Below are 16,067 nucleotides of genomic sequence, written 5' to 3'. Positions count from 1 at the left end.
CTCCAGCCGGAGTATAGCCTTCGAAGCAAGCAGAAGAGTGTAGTAAAACAAAACAAAAAAAATGCCGGATTAAAAAAGGCGGCTGCAGTCTTTAGTGCAAAACAGACGAACAGAGCAGACGAACACAAATTTAGCAGACGAAAAACAGAAGACAACCTGACTGCTGCAGACGATTCGCGACGCCTCCCGAGCAGACGACGCGCTTGGGCGCAGCAGTTGCACCCTTTTTGGAAGGCCGCACTGAAGACGGGCGAATAAAAGAACCGCGTCACGGGCGCAACCCCCCCCCCCCCCCCCCCTTCCCCTCACCCTGCATCGCCCGACGAGGAGGAACCATCTGTGGCGTGTGTTTTTTACGACCAACTGCAGCGCGGCGGTTTCTATTTATCTTAGCTTCGACGCCGACGAAAACATCGCAGACGACGACGGTAAGGGTTGGGGGAGAGACGGCAGCAGCTGCCTCGCTGGAACTTACTGACAGAAAGAAGCTCTTCATAAAGCCGGGGAGTCATCAAAACTCCCGAGTGAGGCGGAACCCGCTGTGCCCCCATGGGGGCCCCGAGAGTACGGCGCTGAGAGAGGAAGCCACTAAAGCGAGACCGTACGGTGAGGTTCGACGAAAACCTGCTGCCCTCGTTCCTACGCGCGAGAGCATAGAATGCCGCTACCGATCAACTTTGCGCATTAATTGTTTGATGTATACTGTTCGGTGCGCCTTGAAGGGACTGCGATGATGCGGAAGAGGGGGGTTAACGAGCTAGCACGTGACGTCCTGCCTTACATCTATACTTTGTTTCACGTGAAGCGTAACTGGTTCTTTTCTTTTACAACGAAGCTGTTCAAAGGCTAGGGTTCCGTGGATTTTTCATGTGCGTAAGCAAGAACTCAGGTCCTGCGCGAACGCGCTCGTGCCACACCTCGCGCAATCGTCGTCGTCTTATTCCACAGCTGGCTCGTCGGCGTGAACGCGCTCGTGCCACTGCTCGCGCGTTCGTCGTCTTCTTCCAGCTGGCTCGTCCGCGTCCCTCGGATGTCCATTTTGAGTAGATTAGTTATCAATAGGCACAATTTTTCAAGATCAGTAGAGTCCCAGGTAGATAATAAAGGTTTCTCAAAGATTTGCCGCTGTGGGGCCCGCGTCGGCCATGTCTACGTTCGCACCGCCCTCTCTTTGCCGGCGTTCCAAGCGCTTGCGTATCTAGTTTCCTTTCTTTCCGCTCTCCCGTGGTGGCGGTGCCGTCGAAACGTCACGCGTGTCTAGTTTCCGCCGGCTCCTCGGGGCGCGCGGCCCCGTCGTCCACGCTAATGTATATAAAAAAAACAAAGACAAGTTGCCAGTCTTCATTTTGAATATCACTTCTCTTCTGTCGTCGTAATGAGGAGTCCGGACTCCCAAGGAGCAACGCGCCTACGTGCAAAACAGCTTCGCTGGTCGGTCATCCACCTTCACAAAGTGGAATGGCTCATGATTTTTTTTCATCTTTTTTATCTTTTTATTGCGATAGCAATTATATGGACACTCCAAAGCAGATTTCTGCCGTCGGCGTCGCCGTCGCCGTTGCCGTCGCCGTCGCCGTGAGGTTCCGTATGACGTCAATAGAGATGAAATCGTCGCCGCGCGCCGCGGTAAGTGGTTCTTGAGCGAAAGGGAAAGGTTGGCGCAATCTTCTGCAGCCCTTGAGGGAGCACGGCTCAGCGCGCCGCCGAACGCTGTATGTGCGAGTGAAAGGGCGCGAGGGACGCGCGCTTTCACGGGGAGTGAACGCGCGGCGGAGAACAAACGCGCGTTCTGCGCCGTGCTCCCTTAAGGAATGCAGAAGTAGGCGTCTCTTTCCTCCTTTACAATCACCTGTATGTCGAGCAAACGCGCCTTCTTCCGACGCGTGAAAGACCGGGGGGGGGGGGGGGAACTGAGGCGACGTTTAGCTGCGGCACCAAGTGCCTATTTATATCAGAGGCTCCGGCAACAGTCACCAACGCCGCGCGCATTTTGTGCGAACGCGTGCAAAACGCCGACGGCGTCGACAACAGATCTGCGTGTTGCCGGTGCTGCTGCATGTCCAAGTTTATACAGCTGATAAAGCTACTATCATTACTCCGTATAGCTCTCTACAAATTTGCTATCGCAATTGATGCTTCGCCTTTCAGGTGAAACTGCGACAACTTTTTTTTTTTCTTTTTTACCCATGCTGGATGCGTGTCAATTCTGGCCGGTGCTGAAGTCAGTCTACTTTAATTGCTAAGAATACAGCTTCGAGTAACAGAGCGCATTTGGAACACTTCGCTGCGACAGCACGCCACCTCGCGTCGCCACCCCCCCCCCCCCCAGAAAAAAAAGAAGAAAGAAAGAAAGAAATAAAGAAAGAAAGAAAGTAAAAGCAAAGAAAATAAAAGAAACTGAGAAGAACAAATGTTATCGCTGTACTTTGAAACTTTTTGTGTACGAATCTATAAATACAGCTTACTTTTATCGCAAATATATATATAAATATATATATATATATATATATATATCTGTGCGTTTTCTTGCGGGCAGACGAGCTTAATTCCCGCCAAGCTTCCAGCATACTTGCAGGCAGGCTGCTCGGCCACCACCTTGTTTTGACAGCAAAGTTAGTGTGTACTCTAGGCCACTCCAGCAAAGTAGTCTGCATCGTTTTTGACTTCGATGCTGTCTTAATTCCCCGGATTCGTCAGAATTAAAGCGAGACTTCTGTTCACTTAGCTGTCATCTAGCTAGCCATCTACGACGAGTATCTGAATACAGCCACAATTGACAAGGAACTAAACGAAACACAATAAACAGCGTGTCCTTCTTTTCTGTCCACCGCAAATAAACCGGGATCGATTTCGCCTCTTGGGACGTCCTGCAGAGAGCTGCACTGCGAGGCAGCATTTAAATAAAGCTTTCCTTCTCTCCCTCTCGAATACCCTTATGACCGTCCTGGGCTGCCTAACCTCGACGATATTTGCGGCTCCGAGGCTTCGTCCCAAGTGTGTTTGTGTTGCTGCTGCTGCTCGACAATCAAGCCGCATTAAGAGGCCGCGACTTTCTGCGCTCGCACCAACAGCAGAGCGCCGCCGATAAAAAATCCTTGGCCCTTTTTGACCACATCGAGAGGCCTTTCACATCCCGCCTCCCGCGTCACTGAACATATATTACGTCTGCGGCATCAGCACTGACAGCTATATACAGCAATAGCTGATGCATTAACGAACCTCCATCGGAACCGAAGAAGATAACAAAAGAGAGTTGGTAGAAATAAGGTAGGCGTGGCCGACTCGGACACAGACATTTGTGTTGTCCGTTTGCCTCTACTCGCCCCGTCAGTGTCTGCACGCCTATCATTTTTCTAACACGAATCCCTGCCAACTAGCTCGACTTTTCTGGCGTTCAAAGTTACTGTAATTGAAGCTTCGATAACTGAAATGCCAGTACTACAGATTTCTATTAAACGGGCAATAAAGCAAAACAAAACTGGGCTATATAGTAAACTGGCTTTAGAGAATATCAATAAAGCCGTTTTTTTACGGTAGGGGAGGATAAGCTCGACAAACCGGAAAACATGAAAGAAGGAAAGACGGGGTGGCGCCGCCACCTTGAAGTTCCGGTACTAGCTAACATGTGACGTCACGGATTTCGAATGCCCCTCCGCGGCCTCAGTTGGCTTTAAATCGGTAAACATTGACCCCATTCTATTCTAAATGAGTCAAAGACAAACTTTCAAACTTCGAGAACCTTTACTGTGCCGCAACGGGCCAAATACGATAAAATAATGTGAAATCAATGACGTCACACTGACATGCCACGGCCCTGGAATTTGGGCGCGAAATTTAAGAAATTGAAGCAACAAGATCGAAAGCTATCTTTAGCTGGTTTTTCACCTGCAATCAAGAAACTGAAGTTCGCAATAATTTTCTATTCGGCTAATCAACGCCTTACCACGAAATTAGCGAATGTGGAGTTTCGAATGAATACTTTAACTATCAATCTACACTGACTGAATGTTTCTCTTTATTGTCCCTTTAAAAAGGGATTATGTTACGCCGTTTGGCACAACTACGCTTCTACAATAGCAAACAAAAAAAAAGAAAATCCATGGGATTTTTCGTGCCATGACCACGACTTAATTGTGAGGCACGCCGTAATGGGAGGCTACTCCGGGTTAATTTCGGCCACCTGTGGTTCCTCAGTGTGCACCTAAATCTAAGCACACGAGCGGTGTTCTCTTTCCCTCCTTTTGCGCTCATCGAAATGCTCACCAAATGGTTCATTACATTACATTCTACAGAAACTAAATTTCTGCAACTTTTTCCTTCGGTCCCCTCAAAGAAGATACTAAAATAAGAGAAAATACTCCGAAAATCGAGGACGTCACAGTGACGTACCAGCTATGAGGTTTCGAAGCGAAATGCAGAAAGATATAACATTGGCTTTAATTTTCTCTATCAGTATTTGTTCATTCCCAGACAAACTAGCAAATGTAGAGTACTGCGAAAATACTTTACCAGTGTAAACCTATCGATGTCCCTGCTATGTCTCGTGTATCGAGACAGCAATATCTGTAAATAAATAAATAAATAAATAAATAAATAAATAAATAAATAAATAAATAAAGAACAAAAGCGTACGGAAACCCGAAGCACTTACTGACGCCCCCCCCCCCCGTTTCGTTACAAATGCAGCAAACTTCAGGCACATTGCAGTAATATATATATATATATATATATATATATATATATATATATATATATATATATATATATATACCGTATACAGGCATTAACGCCGCCTAATCTACTGATGTCGAGCGCCGATCCTCTGCATTTGAATTACCCTCAGGCAATCAGGGTGCCTCGGTTGAATAGTTCGCGCGATGCGGCATTGATATTTCTCTCCTTCTCCATCCATCACGGCAACAGTTCTTGAAGAAAAGTGCAACAGCGTAAGAGCTGGTTGAGCAACGTAAGAGCCGTTGAGCATCATTACACCACCGGAAAACTTCACGAATCACAGGCCTGGTGACCTCGTATAAGCAGGCGCCGCCACGGTTGCGAACAAGTTTGCAAAATAGAAGTTTGCCTCATACTGAGTCTGTTCAACTCTGACTTTTTTCTCAATCAATCAGTCAATCAATCAGTCGGTCGGTCATCTTACTGATTTGGACCAATAGTCAAGAGGCGAGGTCAATAGTCAATAATTGCCGGCCCTATTCAATCTGCATGCATATAATTTCAATATGCAATATGTTGCATAAATTCCAACGCAATAACACCCTCAGAGGATCTGAGACGACTTCGTACGAGTTAAATCTTCGTTCAAGTGAAGTTTTAACACTGTACCACCTCGAGCACTTTCTTAAGCCCTCAAACTTCGAGGAATTCAAGCGGCAAACTGTGGTCGCGATGAGCTTGAATTCCCGTTGAGTCGAGGACATCGAGGTGCCTCCAAACTAATAAACGGCAAGCATTTCCTCCAACCGGCCAAGCGCCAGAGATCGCCAGGTGAGAAACACGTGTGCTCCGTGCTCGCAGCATGAACAAACCCAACCACGGGCTCAGCTGCCGCAACTACAGTGGCACATACACCAAACAAAAAACTCCCGCCAGAGGCGCTAGCTCCCCTCTCCACGGTGTTAGAGCCCCTCTATTCTGGCTCGGCGTAGGCACGGCGCGCCAAAACGGGGCCCTAGGCGGAACGTGCACCGACGAAGGAAGAAAACAAAACGTACTATATCGTTTTACTTTTTTTTAATTTTCGTCCCTATTCTTTCATCCTCTTCTTCTTCTCCTACGGTGAGACGGAAGTAGCTTTAATTTTAGACTTCGAGCGGTGCGAGCTCTTGCACGCGGGGTTCGGGACTAGTTTTGGAGGATCCCGCGGTTGAGCCTCTGCGCAGCCGTACACACACGGACGCTATAAGCTATATGCGAGGTCTACGTACTGTATACTAAAGGGAAGCCGACACGCACCCTATAATAGAGGTTGATGCAGACCGAGTGAGGTCTAAACTTAGGCACGTGCTCGTGTCTTCTTCACTCTCTCACACACACACATTTTCCCTCTCTCTCTCTTTTATTCAACTTCAAGCACGGATATCAAGCGCCCTCACTCTATGGCCTCTGTTCTCCGTTCGCGCCCTTGTAAGAATCGGCGGCACCAGTTTACAAATTCACGTCGGAAGAGACGCTGAACAGGCCGCCCGGTAACGGTGCGCCGCGTTGGAAATCTAATTTAGAGAGTTTTAGATTATTGCGGTATACTGCGCGTGCGCAGAAAGTCTGCGCACGCGTAGTACCGTGGCCCCAAGAGCTATAGAGGTCCCCAACGCTTGCGTCCACCTAATCTAAATAAATAAAACTCTCTATATTAAAGACGATGGAAGGTGCCCATTGTGTTGGAATCTCGATGGTACCATCACGGTGGTAACAAATTTTGAGATGATAGCTCCACCCTTTTCTAGTTATCGTCTTTTTAGCAGCCTTATAGTAACGATGGCTTTTAAGGCTGCTGGCGTCTGTTGCTTAATCGTGATTATCAGCACCGTTTTGTAGACGTATATACAAGTCGCTAGAAAAAGAGAGCTATTTGCCGCCGCTCGAGATTCAATCCCCGGTCCGTGACGTGTGAGCCGTCGTGCCGTTCTTGGCACCGTCACTGCCATCGTGTTGTCGTCGCCATTGTACTTGTAGTAGTTGAACTTAGTCAACGGTACCATGGTTTCCTTCAAAAAGTCTATTTTGGGTAATTTCGTGCAAAAAAGTTCATAATTAGAAACGAAAATGAAGGCCAAAGTTCCGTTTTGAGAATTTCTCGCCACACAGTAGCGCCGGTACGTAGTTTTGATGTCACGGATTTCAATGTTTCCTCTCTCTCTCTCTCTCTCTCTCTCTCTCTCTGTCGTATTTCAGCCGCTCTAGCTCAGTAAAAGTTCTTGAAACTTGCCCAGTTCAGACTTTGACTCACGATAAAAGTCATTTAGTGTCAATTCTTCGTTGTGTCTCGAGTTATACAAATGTCGAATAATATATGACCACTTCCTGTGACCCCTGAGAACGATGTTGCCGGGTGGACCATTATATGTGGCCTATAGCCTACAACATACTTGAACTTAGTCTATAAGGTGGAAAAACAAAGAAAATACACAGACATAATCGGCAAAAGGCTGTCCGGTTTCCAGCGGCCCGCGGTTTGTTCTAGACCTGCCGTCTAAGTCCACTGGTTCATGCGGGATAATGGAACCAAGATTATCGCGGTCGCTGGAAGGTACGTTTATTTTATTTGCTTAAAACACTCGCTCGTTCAGAAAAAAAAAAAATGTTCGCTGCCAAGCCGGAAGAAAGAACCGACCGTAGAAGGCGTACGAAGCTGTCGACGCATCAACATCTCGGTAAGTCCACACAGATTGCGGTTTTGGCCGTTTTCATGTCTGGGATTAATTAGGATTCACTAGACAGGCGAATGCGCCTGGACTGAGTGCTTCTATTTGCTTCTATTTTGCTTGATAAACAAAGTGTTCTCTCTTTCTCTGTGTGTCTGGCTGTCTGTCTTGTAAATGGAATTGTCCGCAATCGACCACCTATGCTTATCATAACGGAAGGCTATTTATTCTTATAACCAGAAGTAGGAGTTCCCGAAGAAAAGTTGAAAAGGAGGAAATACTTTTTTTTTTTTTTTTCTTACGCGATTTGTAACTGGAGGCCGTTACTACAATATGCTATCGTCGACACCATTTCCAATAAATCAGTTTGCTCTTGATGTGGTTTGCACATAGTTGCTTTTTTCGCTTTAAATACGGGAAGCAATCCTTCGTTTAACGACCGCTTGTTGTATAGGCGTCCGTATAATGTAACGTATGTTCTGTCTACTTGATTTGCAGGGTATTTAACATCACTCTTTCTTTTTTTTCGTCCCATCCACTTCCTCAACACGCGCTGTGGGTGATGCGACATATAAATAAACACACAAACCCACCTGCCAGGTGCGTACACAGTCTATCGGCGTAACAGATGGTGACGCAATTTCAGGTGATGCATTAGCAGAGAACAAACCAGCGGGCTCAATAAAATAGTAAGTTACAACGAAGTAGTCCAATGTTCGGCACAACTGCGCCGATGTGACATGCGCAGCTCGACATACTACAAACTTAATTGTACCCAACGCCACGTGCACCTGTGAATGACACCCTTCCGGTTTCACTCCAGCAGTGATGACGAAAAAGAACCGAACCGTCGAACGAACAGGAGTGACCATAGCTGCTCTCAACACCAAACGAACTTTTAATTTCATCAAGCACCGTGTTCATCAAGTTTACATGCGACCGCCAGTTTTTCAACGTCATTTAAGCTTGAGTTTGCTAAAGCCAGTGATCAACTGAGCATACTCACAAGTACGCTTATTAAGATTGAACTCCGTTAACTACACTTTTAAAAAATTCATGTAACCGAAAAACAAAAACAAATGGAAGTATCAAGATAATCTCAGCAAAGCGCAACACAATTGTTGCAGAAATTAGTATACAAGCTAATTATAATTGATAAGCTGATAAGCGAATGACAATTGCAGCAGTGTGTCTGTTCGGAAACGGCATACCCGTTACGTTAAAGATTCAAGTAAGCTGGCGAAGAACTAATTAAGGGAGTTGGAGAAAACTCCGACAACAGCGCTTTACGGCAGTAAGCATAAACAACGCGCTGTTTACGGCAATGCGCCAGCGAGTAAACAAAAAGTACAAAACTTACTTTTCGGCGTCCTGAGGCCCTTCTTTTTGGAGAGCGTCCGCAGAATCGCCGGAATATCCTCATTGCGGACAGCCTGAAAGAGCTGGTTCTCTTTGGACGCAGACGACACCGACGACGACGCAGACGACAACATACTCGAGGCGGGAGCGCACTTTTTTTGAGGGCGTAAACAGACAGCTCTGTCAACACACGTCGAGCGCGGTACGGGCCGATTCGACGACGCTAGATTCACCGCTCGGCACGATCAATTATCACCGAAAGCGATAATCGAACGGCCGAGTCCCACAAACCGCGCCGCCGTCACAAGCCGTCGAGCCATGCTTTGCGCTCTCCTCAAAACAGCAGCAGAAGCAGCAATGGCGATGAACTACTACCAGCAGCGCCGGGCGCCACTTTCGAAGACATCGCAAGAACTCGGCGAAAACTTTCTCACCGCGCTGAGCCGCGGCGCGCAAACGACACGCACGGCACGGCACTGTCACCCCCGACGCACATCGCGGGTCCAAACACGAGTTCAGCGAGAGTTGGAGGAGCCAGGGTCGAAAATCCGAACAGACGGCGCGGCGTCGACTCGCGGGTTCAAAAGCACGCGTCGTCGAGTGCCGTTGATCTCTCGGCGTGTTTACGCGCTTCCGGTGAACGCCACGGGCTGGCGCTACGGTCCAACGACGGAACGCGGAGCCATTTATCAACAATAGTGCCCAAACTCACCACGCATCCCAAATTATAACCGTACCACATTCTTATTCCAAAATTTTCTTTTACAGATTGTAGCGCCACCTCTACTTAAACAAGTAAACTATAACATGCTATATTTTACGTTGTGTTTTAAAAAGTAGATTTTTTAATAGTTCATAGAGAACGCGTGCATCTTTCATTTTAGTTTATTGTTGGGAAGACCTGGCTGCACATTGAAGCCGACTTTCGCAACCTATGTTCTGAGAGAACGCCAGAATAGACGCTGCCACCTCGGCCAATCAGAGCAGGCCTTTCCACCGCCGTTCTGGCTTCGAGAGTTCTCGAGCAGACGACAGCGTCGCGGGCGAGGTGTAGTGAGAGAATGGTCGTCTGCTTTTTTTTTTTACTGTTGGAATGTTTCGGCTACTCCTTTTTTTCTATCTTGCGATGTTTCGGCCTAGGCGTGCGGTTTTGCTTTGTGGCCTGTGCCGGCTTCGGCGCAGGGTCTAGCTTGAGGGGGGAGAAAAACCTCCGCTGCTGCTTTCTGCTTCATCTACTTTTCTTCTTCTCCGTCGGAGAAGTGGAGCGGCGGCGAGCGTCCTTGGAATTTCTACTTCCTAGTTTCCTAGTTGCTTGCTTCTCGCTATGTTTACGTTTTTCTCTTATTCGCTTTCTCCGCACGCTGCCGCCGCTGCCACTTTCTCCGTTTATTTGCTCGTCCCGGCTCTCCTCAACCGCACCACGATGGTACGGAGCATAGCGCGCCTTGCTTAAAGATAGGGCAGTGGGTGTGGCTAACAAGAAAGATAAAAGAGGAAAAGAAATAAAGTACGCTTTTCAGATGCAGCACAGAGAGATCCCTTCAGAAACGATTGCCGCGGCAGCAGCAGGAGCAGACGACGACGAACAGAGTTTGCAGATGGCAGAGCCAACATGGTCGGTAAAGAAGAGTTGGGAATCGTCGCACGGCACGCCTCGTACAAGCGAGATCCGTTGGAGAAATGAACGGTTCAGAATTCGGGAGAACGGAATAGCAGCGCCGACTCAATTTGCCTCGTTCGGATAAAACAATTCACCGGCGGTGCGCTTGAAAAGGAAAAATGCAAACAACGAAAACGTCGAAGAAACTAAGAAAGGCGCGTCGCGCACAAAGCAGCAGACGAACTAAATGAAGCGCCTTCGTTGGGTCGCAGACGAACAATTCGCGAATGCAGACGGAAAAAAACATTCCGAACTGTCTTCTATATACAAATGGGAGTTTCGTATCGGGCGATGGGGGGAACAAAAAGCAAGGCAATTTCATTGGCGCGTTGGGCGGCGACCGATGGAATTGCGCGTTTATTAAATCAAACAGTACACGTTTTGTTGTTCGGGCAATCGCTCTCTCTCCCCTGTAATCGGTCCCTCGATGTTCATTTCCCTTAGTGCATTTTCTGCCACGCCAGTACCGGCAATCAACTTTTCCTAGCGCTGCTATTACACGCCTTACGAAGGCGCTGTAAATAACCTCAACAAAAACACAAATAAATCAAACGCCGTAAGAAGTAACGGAGAAACAGTCGCTGGAAATAAATGGCCATCCGAGCTGCCCAAACGACTTGTACGAATGTTATTTCACAGAGTGCGGGCGCCTTACAGCCAAGAGGAAGTCAAAGCCAAGGGGGTGGCGCGTTTGACACTGAGCAGACGTGCTTGTACGCTGGACCGCAGGCGTGCGGTTGAAGAGCCAAGGGGGGTGGCTACATAGGTATATGCGATCGACTTAATACAGAAATAGCGTCCTGGAAACCATTGAAAGTCAAACCACAGTGAAATGGGGACACGAGGAACGCTTGGGCGGGTGCTTCGTGTCTGCAGCGAGCTTCATATAGAACCTGACAAAAGAAATAAATAGCCTCGCCAAAGAAAGAAAGAAAGAAAGAAAGAAAGAAAGAAAGAAAGAAAGAAAGAAGAGAGAGAGAGAGAAAGCGTCGTTACGAAACGCCCTGCGAGATGATATCCATGTGCGTTCCGGTTCGCGCCGCTGCGAGAAAATCGTCTGCTCACCCCGCGAGCAGACGATGTCTGTCATTAGCAGAAGAAGCAAGCAGAAGACGGCGTTTGTAAGGGCACGTGGAATGTATACGTGGACGCATTCTCAAGCTACCGAAATTATGCACTCAAGCTGGCTTTAGCTAATGCGAGCAATAATAACGCAAACACATTAAGCCGAGCTCGTTCAACAAATTGGACGGTAGAGGAGAGATAAGCTAACGCGTGGTGATTCCCGCTCAAGTCAGGTAGAGCAGCGCAGCCCCGAGTTGACCATAAATAGCTTTTACTAGGCAGAAGGATTGCATGTGCCTAATGGTTACTGCTTCATGCAGTCATAAAGAAAGAAAAAAAAAAGGAGGGAGGGCGGGAAAGACTTCGATGGTAGCCTCACCTTTTTGTTGCGCTAGTAAACCTATGTCGGATTCGAGCATTCGCAGCTGGGTACCGAATCCCAACAGTGCGCAGGAAATGCAAGTTTACTTCAATATTAGGAAAACGGGCACATTCGCGATGGTTGACCCAATGGTCCGAATGGCGAGCAATGAATGATCAAGCGGTAACGCAAATCGCTTAAATGTGCATCCCATACCGGTGAAGAAGCATGGGGGAAGTTCTTTATCGGTCGCTGCTATCAAAGCCGGTGCCATAGGGCCGGTTCATTGCGCCGGCGTGGAAGTCGTGCCTCGCCTGACGAAGTGGTTACCGGCGAATGGCTTGGCACAACTAAGCGACAGTGGTGGCGATCGATAGTGTATCGGCACACCCGTAAACCAGTGTTCTGTGTTGCCCATGCGTTACTTGAAACTTGCACCACGAAGGAATTTTAAGCTCGTTAAGTTGGCCAAATAAAGTTTCAGATCAATCCTCCACATTCGCGACCCGCCGTGGTGCCTTAGTATAGCTATGGCAACGTGCTGCGAAGTACGAGGTCGCCGGTTCGATTCGATGGGGCCTATCGAAATGCGAAAACCCTCGTGTACTGTGCGTTGGGTAGACATCAAAAGAACACAAGGTGGTCAAAATTATTCCCGAGCCCCCCACTACTATGATGGCGTCCCCCCGTCCACCCCTTCTTTTCCCCCCAGTACTTAACGCAAGCTTCTAATCTGTACATCAAGGCTGCATCGAAGCTCATTGCGAAGAAAATGAAAGAACCATAACACTCGAGCGGCCAGCCGAACATAACACAAAGCATGAGTACAGAAAAGTTAAATACACGTAACCATGCATGATTGTGATTCACGGTGCTCAAGGTTCGATGACGAACCGTACACGGAAGTGGCACGTACGGTGTGTAGCCGTCATCGTATGAACCAAAGCGCAACAATCATGTTGTTTCGCTACATGCACCGTCTTCATTCGTTATGAGTCATCAACATTGTCACACTTCTCAGATCCAGCGTTGACCCCAAAGGGCTTCTTCCAACGTGTAGCTTCATAGGGACCCCTTGCACAATTATACATTGCACCATTGACTTCAAACCTTTTCAAAAGTTCGCTCGGAAGTAATTATATGAGATATTTGTCCCGGACATGAAGTCAGATGCACGCGAAACTGTATGGAAACGCTCTAATGATATTCTGATGAATATTATTTAAACCATTCGTATATGACAATTGTCGTATTGCTCGTGAGAAAATTGTTGTTAAATTGAGATAGACCATTGACTTAACCACTGGGCAACGATCGCATTTTTTTCCCCCTTTATTGAAGAGTATAGGCCACGATCGCGCGCACATATATGCTTTTCTCGTCGCCTTTTGAAACATCTGGAGCGTGTGTGTCACGTGCCATATTCTTGCATTCTTCTCTGGTGACAGCTACAAATAGCGCTTTGAGGCGCTGTGCTAGGTTAATTGCACTGCCTGCGGGATCGGCCCACATTTTTCAGGCCAGGCGATGACATCTCCAAAGTGGGCGAAGTCCGCCTATAATGCTTTCGAGAGAGACAGAGAAAGTTTTTTTATTGAAAAGCACAGTGATTATAGCCAGCGTGTTTTCGCCTATAGATACATGCTGCTCTGCAGCGAATGAGACGAAGGAGAAGGCCTATAGAAGAAGGTGGGCAGAAGAGAAAGAGAGAGAGATAGAGAAAACGGTGCGTATCTTGTGATTTTATTGACAGCAGAGTAAGTGTGCGAGGCGATTAAGGTAGGTGAACTTGCTAAAACTTGAAGGCTAATGAAAAAAAATCAGTCCTAATGAGATGACGCGTGTGGTTCATAGTTTACAGAGAGCAAACCTACTATTTCAGTATATGAAAACAAGACGTACAGGGCTTTGCGCTGCTTTGATGGGCAAGGCCAGGGACCCAGCATGCGTGTCAATGTTAAGGGACCGGGTTCGAACTTTTCCGTGTTCATTTTATATCAATGTGGCTGGTCGCTGTAAGCTGGGCGCTCAAGTAATAGCTGAGCTAGATATTCGACAGCGTACGCAAAGTCTAGTCGAAGCCGGTGACATAGAGGGTCTGCAGATGCCGTGGTAGACATTGTAGTAGTCTTGATTGGAGTTCTGGGTCGACGTTGTACAAAAAATTGCAGTTGTAGGAAGGTGAAGACCAGCCTCTATTCCGTTCTGTTAGTACATGGTGCCTCGCCAAAGCTTCATGGTGCTTCACCAAAAGAACTTTCACAATGTTCCAGCGAGTCTTTTATTTCTTGTGTTTTACTTATTATGTTTTTCTGAACTATGGAGGGGAAATAATATAAGAAATCGCTCAAGCGAGGACGGTATTAAACATATATATGGTCCACTTTATATTCGTTACTTTTCTGATGCCCGGTGTGAGACAATGAGTCGGCATCTTCACTCATCAGTACACTCACTCGTGCTCATTTCAAAGGCGGGCGGGCGGGCGAGTGTGAGTGAGTGAGTGAGTGAGTGAGTGAGTGAGTGAGTGAGTGAGTGAGTGAGTGAGTGAGTGAGTGAGTGAGTGAGTGAGTGAGTGAGTGAGTGAGTGAGTGAGTGAGTGAGTGAGTGAGTGAGTGAGTGAGTGAGTGAGTGAGTGAGTGAGTGAGTGAGTGAGTGAGTGAGTGAGTGAGTGAGTGAGTGAGTGAGTGAGTGAGTGAGTGAGTGAGTGAGTGAGTGAGTGAGTGAGTGAGTTGGTATAGGTGGATCGGTCGGTCTCAGTCGGTCTCGAAGAAAACGACAGATGTTTTCAGACTAAAATATTTATAGTATTTGTTCACGTAAGACAAATGTTTCCAAATATGCTTCTGCTAAGGTTCGCGTAAAACTACTACTGCTGCTCTGTTCATCAGCGACTCAATCATTCGTCTTTATTTTTTTTTATGCGTATTCTGTCACCTCCGACGACAGCCAAGATTTATTACCCCTATTTAATCAGTCATGCAAGTGCAAATAGGGGCCTCACTACAATTATTGAACAACGAGAACTACTAACTCTTATTAGAACTCATGGATCATTGTTCGCAAGTCAACTATGGCTGCTTCGAAGTATATCCCGACCAGATAGACTCCTGTATATAGCTTACACTTGCCTTGATCAATGTCTTCACTCATCCAACAACAACAAATAACACCTACGTAGTGACATCTACGTAATGCGAAGATGTGAACAGGAGTTGAGTCTCATCGCACCTTCAAAAAATTGCTGCAGCGACTGTCGTCTGCTTGTTCCGGGCGATAAAACATGGCAAGAAATGAATACGTGAACCGGGAACGAGAACAGTGGAGGATATTCCAGCCTCAATCAAGGAAGTACGTCGAGTGTCTTCAGCTCACACAGAAGATCAGCTGCGTGTAGCTAGAACAGAAACAAAATTAAAACATTGGAGTCAAAACCTAAAGAAAAGCCTAATGAACTGACTCCCGTTCGTCGCCACTCAGAATAATTATGTAAGGCAATCGACAAGAGTGATACCAGCCGAAGAACATAACCATTATAGCTCACTTCACGTTGCAAATGAAATTTGGGCGCACTTTTCCGGTCTGCAAGCACGCACTGCTGTCCACGTCTCGCACCGTTGAACATCCTGCGCTTCACTGCTAATGATTGACAGCTAACGGCGATGACGCTGATGGACGAGATCAATGCTGTCAGGCGAATCGTGCTGTTTTCGTACAAGCATACTGACAAGCCGAACTAAAAAAACAGAGACAGAACAGATGACCGAGAGGCGCTTTGTACTAGGGTAGCTATATGCAGACGAAGTATAGCAGACGTGCTCTGATCAAGATCGCGTCGTCTGCTAGCTTGTATACCGTAACTTCTTGCGATTCGTCTGCTTGGGATATACACCGAAGCCGATCGACGCTCTTCTTTGATCAGAAAAAAGACGCTTCCTGCGATTGCGTACGCCACGTGTAACGGTACACGCGAGCTGTAGTAGCGATACAATTCGCGCATATGGCAGCAGTGAACGGCCGAGCCGCGGGAGGCCATGACAGAAGGTCGTTCTCCGTCTGGAACCTAACGAACAGACGGCCGACAGCGAAGCAGCTTACGCACTCTGCGTATAACAACACGACCGTTGTTTCCGCGATGATGCACATAGGTATTTATGTTGCATCTACGAGGGGGACGGCAGCAGCCACGACAGCTGACGTACCGAGCCAAAGCCAAAGCCGTATAGTAGCGCGCGGTGAC

General features: G+C 47.5%; 1 protein-coding gene across 1 annotated transcript in view; it reads right to left on the bottom strand.

Annotated features, from left to right (window-relative positions):
* LOC119452904 (caskin-2) overlaps positions 1 to 9,338 on the bottom strand; it is a 341,285-nt gene extending 331,947 nt beyond the window's left edge. Inside the window, exon 1 of the mRNA XM_037714861.2 lies at positions 8,743 to 9,338. Coding sequence (XP_037570789.1) covers positions 8,743 to 8,875 — 133 coding nt within the window. The 5' untranslated portion in view covers positions 8,876 to 9,338. The remainder of the gene's footprint in view (positions 1 to 8,742) is intronic.
* Positions 9,339 to 16,067: the final 6,729 nt, after the last annotated feature.

This window comes from Dermacentor silvarum, chromosome 5 (assembly GCF_013339745.2).
Source record: "Dermacentor silvarum isolate Dsil-2018 chromosome 5, BIME_Dsil_1.4, whole genome shotgun sequence".
Classification (NCBI taxonomy): Eukaryota; Metazoa; Arthropoda; class Arachnida; order Ixodida; family Ixodidae; genus Dermacentor; species Dermacentor silvarum.
Note: the sequence above shows the minus strand (reverse complement) of the source record. Positions and strands in the feature narration are given on the sequence as shown.